A 9,210-nucleotide genomic window follows, 5' to 3' on the forward strand; every position below is an offset into this window, starting at 1 on the left:
AAAGTATCATGTCATCTGCAAATAAAGATAATTTAACTTCTTCTTTGCCTATTCTTATTCCTTTTATTTCTTTCTCTTGTCTAATGGCTATAGCTAATGATTCCAGAGCTATATGGAATTGGAGTGGTGATAGAGGCAGATCTTCTTTCTATGTAAAAGTAATGACCATAAACATTCCCAGGATATAATTCCATATAATTCCATAATTTATCTACAGTGACTGTGTATAGTAATGCAAGCCTTAAAGAGCATGTGATGCTTTGTTACCTGGTCATTCAGATGTCTTTTTATATATCAGATTCAGTGTCAGTCATTTCTTATGGCACAACGAAGTAAAGCAAAGTAGCTAGAGGTTAAACACAGCTCTGGTGTTAGCCGAGCAGTTCCTCTGTGGTCCCCTGCCCTCTCTAATATAGCGGCTGAAGGGCTGGCTGGGCAGGAAAGCCCAATGTAGCGTGGCACTGATAATGGCAAAGGTGACTCAGTTCCCTTGCATGTCATCCTCAGTTCCCCTGCATGTCCCCGGCTTTTCATCCTCTGGGAAGTTAGACCACCTTCCTCCCGGACTGTTCTCAAAACCACACTGAGTGAAGGCAGCATCACACTACCAGGCCTAGTCTTCAGAATGTTCCTGGCACTTCTGTCACATTCTCTGAATCAACGCAAGTCACAATGCCAGCTCAGATTCAAGAGCATGAAGAGTCAAAGTGTACCAGTGGGTGGAATGTGCGCCAGAATTATATTACAGTGAAGTACTCATAGGATGGGAAGACTCTTTGGCCACTAAACAATCTGTTATGGAAGGCAACATGTCCTACCTCTGTATCCCTGGTCTGAAACACAAGAAACAAAATAGTATTTATTAAATGTACAGTTGGGCGGGGCATGGTGGAGTATACCTTTATTCCCAGCACTCGGGAGGCCAAGACAGGAGGATTACTGTGAGTTTGAGGCCAAAAAAGAATGAAAAAAATAGTTAGATAATATTTGCTAGGTAGTAGATTCAGAGATGAATGAAATATCATTAAACATGGAACAAAAAGTATTCGTGGTGTATTCTTAGTAACAGAATCCATTTCATAGCAAAAATTTTTTTTTCATCTTCTTAAATAACTTACACATGAATTCATTGAACAGATATGTTTTTGAAGGCACATTATGTGCCTGCTATACTGAATTCTTAATTAAGTGCAAGCATCCCACTATCAGCTTTTTTCCTACAGTAATGGGCATATCACTGGTTACGTGGCATTTACTGTCTATTCCCAGTAAAACATTTAATCCCTGTAACTTCAAATGGATAAACATGAATAGTTCTTCAGTCCAGAGCCCTGCAGAACTGAGAGATCGGGGAACATAATAACCTCACACTTAAAACTACCCAGGGCAGGTGATTCACATTGGCCTTATTATAAGCCATCCTGGAAGAACTACACCTCAAGGTCAGGCAGGTCTCATAGGGTGCCCTTGTACCCTGAAAACTCCGTGTTATTTCAGTTTCTAACAACTGGTTCTGTCTGTTCATTGTACTCACACTGCTTATACTTCCTCACAGTGATCTGGTGTAGTTTTATAATAATTTTCAAGCCATACATAGCTCATGAAATGAATTTAGAGGATTGTGCCAAACCTTACTATTTCTGTTCTTTCAACTGGAATATATTATAATCAATAGAAACTACCAAAGTGCCCTGCACATTATAAAGGTAATGACAGCTCTTTCAACATTGTCTATGCACGTGTATATTATGTGAGTGTATATAAAGGCATATGCATGCATATGAGTATATTAGGCCACAGTAGAAAACTCATTTCTTGGTTTATGCCTTTGTCAAAAAAATGTAGTGTTCTAGAACAACTCTGAGGTCTGGAGCTTCTCACTTATTAGCAGGAAGTGGCACTGTCAGTAAGGGACGCTGGTGATGAGCCAGATTCAAACGTACCAACAAGGTGTCTGAAAAGCCCAGCATCTAGAATTTGGGGAGCAGCAGCAGGACAAGAGGCTAGTAGGCCTCACTCAGATGTAAGGAAAGGAAATATGACAGTCTTTATCCCATTCATTTGCCCCAGAGGCCACAGTACAAAGGAAAATAGAGATACTTTCAGGAATCAAGAATGACCATTAATTCCAGCCTCTGTGGCACAGTGCTTCCAGGAAACCCTCCCCCCCATCAGAAGGCAAAGGGCACTACAACTCACGTGGTGCTTGGCCACATAAAGAAGAGTCCCAGCTGCTTCTGTTGGCCAGGGTTCAGACAGTTCTCAACTGCAGAGAAGAGTGCCAGGAAGAGCCCAGAAATGGGAAATATTCACCATTTCTCACTCTCCTGCACAGTCTCATGGAGAATGTTACAGCCTTTGGGTCTGCACAGAGCATCTAGTTCAGCCTTTTCGACAAACCAGGAAACTGAGGCCCTAAAGGGTTGGATTTAAAGTCTTTTAGCAGGTGATTTCCTTTTTATTCAAGTTAATGCTTCCTTTCTGCTTGTTTATAATTTGTGCATCTTATTTGCTAATTGGACAAGTTTGGAATCACACAGCCTGAGTTTGCACTTAGATGCTGCTGCTCTCTGGCTATGTAAACTTCCACGAGTTACCCAACCTCACTGAGCCTCATTTTCTCTCTTTGCAAAAAAACCAGTAATAATCCCTACCTTTTAAAACTGATGCTGGGGAGATCGTCAGTAGGAGAAGCACTTGCTTGGCAAGCGCAAGGGCCTGAGTTCAATCCCTGGTTCTGCCAAAAAAAAAAAAAAAAAAAAAAAAGAAAAGAAAAGTAAGACCAGCAATGAGACAGGCCAGGAAAAGATTTAAGGACAGTGCCCAAAGAACTCTGAATGTGTGCTTTTCTTGTAATTAACCTCGTTATTTCAAATGGGGAAGTAGGAAGAGACATACCTTTAGAAAGATGACTGTGGCTGAGTGGACATCACATGGGTGTGCTAAACAGCAGCAGGAGGGTGAAGAGCAGCAGGTGGCCTTAAGAGTAGAGTTGGAACCAGGCACGTGGGGCACATCTGTAGCCCAGCACTCAGACACACTGAGACAGGAGGACTGCAGGCACAAACTAGGCAATTTAATGATTCCTGGTATCAAAATAAAGCCAGGAGAGTTAGCTCTGAGTGCGTAGCTCAGTGCAAGGGCTCCGAGTTCAATCCCAAGTACTACCAAAAACAATACACAAACAACCACAATTGAGGGGAGCTGGTGGCAGATTGTTCGGGTGAGGTGGTAAGATAGTGGTGTCTTTGTATCACTGGTTTTTGGAGAGTCTGAGGAGAAACTCACTGCATCAAAAACTAGCCAGGTGTTTTTTTATCCTTCTGATCCACACTGTCAGAGCTGGTGGCTGTGACCAGTATTAGTACTAGCAAGTCCTCATAGCGGACACATGCACAGCATCCAAGGGAGCAAATTCACTCCCCTCCTTCATACCAGACTTCCTGCCCTCTTCCTTGTTCCATTTATTTATTTATTTATTTATTTATTTATATCCTCATTTGCATGTCTCAAATGCATTTCAAACTCAGGACAAATGTGTTATTGCATACTCACAACTATAGTGTCCTACAGTGTAGTTCCAGTACCAAAAACATTCACTGGGTTCCACACATCTGTCCCTCCCTCTCTTCTAACTCTGGGCAACAACTTCTCTTTTCACTGAGTCCATAATTTTGCCTCTTACAGACTGTCATATAATTGGAATCATATACTATGGCCTTTCCAGACTTTTCTTTCACTTGGTAATAAGCATCTAATGTTCCTCAATGTCTTTTTACAACACAAGAGGTATTTAATAAGTCCATCTGTGGCCTGCTTCCCACTTAAAATTTGAAAGAGTATTTACCACTGTTTCACTCTTCTCTTTTCAATCTGTAGAGATGTTATTTTCTTGAAGCTATGATGCTGCTTTTAAAAGGATGTTCTTTACATTTTAGTCAGCATTTCTAGATATTAGTAAAGGCCTTCAGGTCATCTATCGGGTTGCCGGAAAGAGAAGTTGAACAGTTTTTTTCTAGTCATAATTGTTATAGGATGAGTTTATTTAAAACTTGTGAGCAAACCAGCATAGTTGCCCATGTTAGTTTTGGACAGTAACTATTCTTCCCTTTTGTCTCACCAAGAAACATGCAAGGAACACTCTAAAAGCCACTCTGTCTGTGTCCACATCAGACCTGATGAAGGCAGTGGTGGAGACTGGTGTTCCAGAGTCTCCTCCGTGGAGAAGTCCAGAGGTGAGACAGCAGCAGAGCATCGGTGTGAGAAGGGGAAAAGGACGTCGAAGCTGCCCTCTGCTGTCAGGGGTGCAAGGCCTGATGACAAAGGAGAGGACCCCAGCCGTGGGGCTGCAAGCCTTCCACCACAGGATAAGCACTGGAAGCCCAGTAGACAGCACGACTCAGCACCCAAGGCCAGAAGTGGCCCACAGAAAAGGCGCACTCAGGAGCTACGAGGAAGGTGCTCCCCAGCTGGCTCAAGCCGGCCTGGCAGTGCCAGGGGGGAGGTGGCCCATGCTGGGCAGAATCCTCTCCACCACCGCACACCAAGAAGCAAAGTGACACCAGGCAAGCTCGAAGGAGGAACCTATTCAGGTTTTCCAGAGAGCACAAAGGAAGTGAGGTCAGGAGCCAGGAAGCTGGGGCCATCTACCCTAGCTGAGAACATTCAGGTGTCTAAGGAGACTGATCCAGCACCTGGACTCCTCTCTGGGCAGAGTGTGAATATTGACCTTCTCCCTGTAGAGCTCCGGCTGCAGATTATCCACAGAGAAAGAAGTAGGAAAGATCTGTTTCGGAAAAAGAACAAAGCAGCAACTGTCATCCAGTGTGCCTGGCGAAGGTAGGAAGAGGCACTGTGGCATCTTTGATTCTTTGGTTGTTACTGTTACCTTTGTATGCTGTGATGTCGTCCCAGTGAATTCCATGGCCAATCTCATGGAGCCAGCCCATGAAATTCACATCTGTACGTGCTTGTGATTTATACTGTACAGTATATATTATGAGTACCACATTTTTGCCCAGAAAGATAGGAAGAAACATACCCAGAATAGTATGGTGTAAAGGAAAAAATCCTGGTTTGTAATCACAAACCCTGGGTTTCCAGTGTAGCTCTATCAGGTTGTCTTAATTTGGGCAATCATTTGGTCCCCACCCATCCTATTTGAGTAAAACAGGATTTAACATTTCACTGCATGTGTCCTGTTTATATGATAGATGCCAGAATTCATTTATATTTTACAAACCCTAACATAAACACACATCAGACATCTTATTTTTGTGTCTTTACTACTTATAAAGTAGTCATATGTCAAGTACCTGAACAGGCCTAGATATAGTGGATTAAGTAGCTGGAATTTATTATATAAACCTGTCTGAGTATCTAGTCAAGCTCAAAATATGAGTTAGACATTGGGAGTTAGGGTGGAGGCTGTCCTAAAAGATTGAGTCAGTGTCCTAGGATAGTAGAGACAGATACCTCCACAATGGAGGTGAATACCTCTGGGGAGGACTGGAAGGTTCTTTGCTCCAAGTTCTCATGTATTTTTTTTTTTTTAATTTTTAAAAAGAAAGAAAATTCCAAAGCACTTTACTAGGAGGGTAACAGTGGTTAATATGTTAGCATTATCTTTATTTTTTTTATTAAGGGTCTACAGGGTCTACAAGGTCTCACTATGTAGATCTGACTTATAGTGATCCACCTGTGTTCAGCCTTCCAAAGAGCTGGGATTACAGACTGGAGTCACCACACCCAGTCTTAATCATAAACTCAACGTGCCCTGGGGGTGGGATCGGCACTACATACCAGGATCGAACCCTGGCTGCTGCTTGGCTAGCCCAGCATTATCTTTAAATCAGCTACTCAGAGTACAAGATAGCAGCATTTAATTGTCCCAACATTAGCACAAATCTATCTTCAGTGAACTGAGAGAAATTAGTAGTATAACTATTTTTCTTGTACTGCATAATCTCCTTCACACCCCAGGTCAGACCTGACAGTGATGACAGTTCCCAGGGATGGGCTGGACCCACCATGACCAAAGGTGGGAGTTCTAAGCTTCTGTCTCAGGGGGAGGGAAGCTAATAGCAGATACAGTGAGCAGGTCACTGCAAGCCCAGGTGTGCCAAGCATCAAGGCCCATTTCAGTAAAAACAGAAAAACAGGCTGAGAGAACACTGGCACTGTCACTGGCACAAAGAAGAGTGCAGCTAAGTTCTTGGGAGGTCCAGGGCAACAGGCCTGTGGGGACAGCATGCCCAGACTCTCGCGCACAGCCTGGCTTGTGCTTGTGCAGCCTTTGCAATCTGGTGTCTGCTTGCGCACATGTGATCTCCCAGCCACACAAGAGGCCATCATGACAGGATTGTTCCCATTTTCTTAGACAAGCAATCACTCAGAGGATAAAGGACTTGTCTTTGTGACACAGACCCAACATTTGAACCTCTGCACACAACCCAAGGACTTTCACTTACATTATAAGTAAAGCAGCTTTTGGCCCTTGTCTGAGTAGGCTAGAGAAGGACTGCCTGGAAAGCATTCACACACAGGGACAGTCTCGGCGTCGGGAGATGCTGTTACTGCCATCATTCATATGGGTGGTATTTAGAGGGCACTTGTGCCTGGCACTGCGCGAAGTAGCTTGACAAAAATTCATTCATTTACTTCTCACAGTGTTCCGGTAGGTAGATGCTGAATTTATCCCAATTCCACAGATGAGGAAACTGAAGCCCAAAAAGGTAAATCAGTATCCTAACACCAGAGCTGGGAGGTGCTGGATACTGACTTTGAGCCAAAAGTCTCCCGCTGAAGCCTCCAGTGAGAATAGCTCCCCTTCCCTGGATGTTGTGCTGGTTATCATCCAGAGGAACTTACTGTTAAGTATTTGGGCTCAAACCTGGCATCTAAATAAGCCAGCAAGGTTACCTCATGAGGCCCCACAGCTACTTCCCAACACAAATGTCTCCCTCTCAGACTCTGTTATTGAGCTCCTTTGAAGAGTTGAAAGCTGACAGGTGCTGTCATTAAGTGTCCGGAGTAGCAAATGAGCCCTCAGTCACTCGCATCAAGAACAGTGGGCTCATAGTCAAGTGCACCCATCTGGAAGGAAATTACACAGGCCCTTCTGGCTGCACCATTGTGCAGGTCTGAGGCCTGGGGACACTGACTCTCAAAGTCTTCTGGGATGTCACTTGTGACATGCTGCACCTGGTGAGGGTAAAAACACTCTCCTTCTGTTATTATTTTAAATATATTCCCCATTTTATATTTTTCAATGCTGTCTTGGAACAGTATGTCTGACACCAAACCTGAGGGAAGGGGTAGTTGTTATGGTTTCTGTCTAGTTGTCCCCCCAAAGCCTCATGCAGTCATGGGGTGAGGACTTCTAGAATTTGTGTTAACTCATGATCCACTGGGATTATGTGTGATCCAAGGCTGGGATTATGGGTCTTACTACTGCTGGGATTACCCATAGGTGGGTAAATACTGGAAAGTACCCATAGGTGTGAGTACTTCCCCTACCCTGGGGCAAGTAATCTGCATTACAGTGTAAGGTGGGAAGAGAAGCCAGCTGCTTGAGCTGCTGCTACCTCTCCCTGTACTCTTGCTCTTTGCCACCACCATGAAAGGTTGCTTTCTGCTGTGTGCTGCTCTGCCTTGGACCCAGATGAGTATGGACTAAAACCTCCAGTAACTGTGAGCTAAATAAACGTTTCCTTCCTTCATTTTGAGTGTCGGGTATTTGTCCCAGCAACGAGAGAAGAGTAACTAAGACAGTAGTGGACAGGGTTTTTGTATTTAAATGCTCAAGAAATGTAGGCTATCTTTATAGAAGACATGTCCAGGGTGGAGAAAGGGTGCTGTAAAACAGGCAAGGATTGAGTGAACAGATTGAAACTTGGGCCTCAAGAAAAATGAAACTGAATCTTGAAATTGTGTTTTATTACCAATTAAAGCTTGACTGTTTAAAAAAAAAAAACCAGACACTGGATAAGCTAACCTGGGAAGTTACTGTGTAAGCCACTTTGTTATTGCCCAACCACGTGGAAGCACCTTCCTGCCATCACTGGCTTTCTGAGATGAATAGGCAAGGATGAGCTGTGCCTAAGGCTGGAAGGGATACTGGACACTTAGGATTCCCCACAAACTAGGAGAATGTGTCCTTCTGGAGATGAGAGAATGGGGACTGGTCCTCTGACCTGAAGACCATGGTGTTCCCTGGACGCACTCAGCCCCACCCCAGAGCTGGCTAGTGGAAGCTGGGCCCACTGAAACGGCCTCCAGTAGCCTCAGCCAATGCTTCAACCAAGCCTGCTGCTCCACTCGTCAGGTTCCTTATCCACAGAGAAGAGGGCAGGGGAAGACACTAGGCAGGTCAGGAAGTATTTTACAATGAAAAAATACAAAAATTTCAACATCCTGCCTCTGAGATTAGGAATGGGAGTTTAAATCAACCCCCCAGGAGTTTGGTAAATAATTTTTGTACAGTTTGAAATACTACTAAAAGAAGTCTAGTATTCTCAATGCTGCTATCTGAAAGCCTCTCCTCTCCTCTCCTCTGACCCTACCAGCTATCAGCTCAGGAAGCACCTGTCCCACCTTCTGCGCCAGAAGAAGCTTGGAGTGGCAGACACAGACAGATGGGAGCGAGAGTGCACGGCACTGCTCCTCCAGATTTGGAGGAAGGAACTGGCACTTATGCTCCCAAAGACCACTGCAGTGAGCAGGACTCCCAGGAGTCCATCCAAGGGCATTGCAGGAACCAAGTCCACCAAGCACTCAGTGCTCAAGCACATCTATGGTAAATGTTATGGGCATTTAGTTTACAAGCACACCTAAGAATAAAATGTGAAATAGGACCTAATTACACTGGACAAACCTCCATTCAGATTAAACACAAAACTTTCTTATTCTACTCGAAAAAACCAGGATGTTTCTCAGCATCCCAGTTAGACCTCCCAACAGTTCTGGGTTAGAATTGGTTTGATGAGGTATTGCAGCATCTCGGAGCAGGTACTTCTAGCCAGGATTCTCTTCTGGGCTCCATGGCTGAAAACCTCACCATCTTACCCTCTCAAACCTCTGCATGGGTGTCCCCTTCCTTACACCACCCATTTGGATGACTCTAGATTCAGATCTCTCTGCTACACTCTCACCTTTCCTGTGCTGGGGTAGCACAGGGTTGCTCATTTGTGAGAAATAGAGAACAAATCT

General features: G+C 44.2%; 1 protein-coding gene across 1 annotated transcript in view; it reads left to right on the plus strand.

Moving 5' to 3' along the window:
- The window catches only part of Invs (inversin), a 192,682-nt gene that overhangs the window by 170,245 nt on the left and 13,227 nt on the right, over window positions 1–9,210 (plus strand). Inside the window, exons 14-15 of the mRNA XM_023705477.1 lie at window positions 4,073–4,839; window positions 8,568–8,797. Of these exons, the coding sequence (XP_023561245.1) occupies window positions 4,073–4,839; window positions 8,568–8,797 (997 nt within the window). The remainder of the gene's footprint in view (window positions 1–4,072; window positions 4,840–8,567; window positions 8,798–9,210) is intronic.

Source organism: Octodon degus, unplaced genomic scaffold (genome assembly GCF_000260255.1).
Source record: "Octodon degus isolate 3935 unplaced genomic scaffold, OctDeg1.0 scaffold00221, whole genome shotgun sequence".
Lineage (NCBI taxonomy): Eukaryota > Metazoa > Chordata > Mammalia > Rodentia > Octodontidae > Octodon > Octodon degus.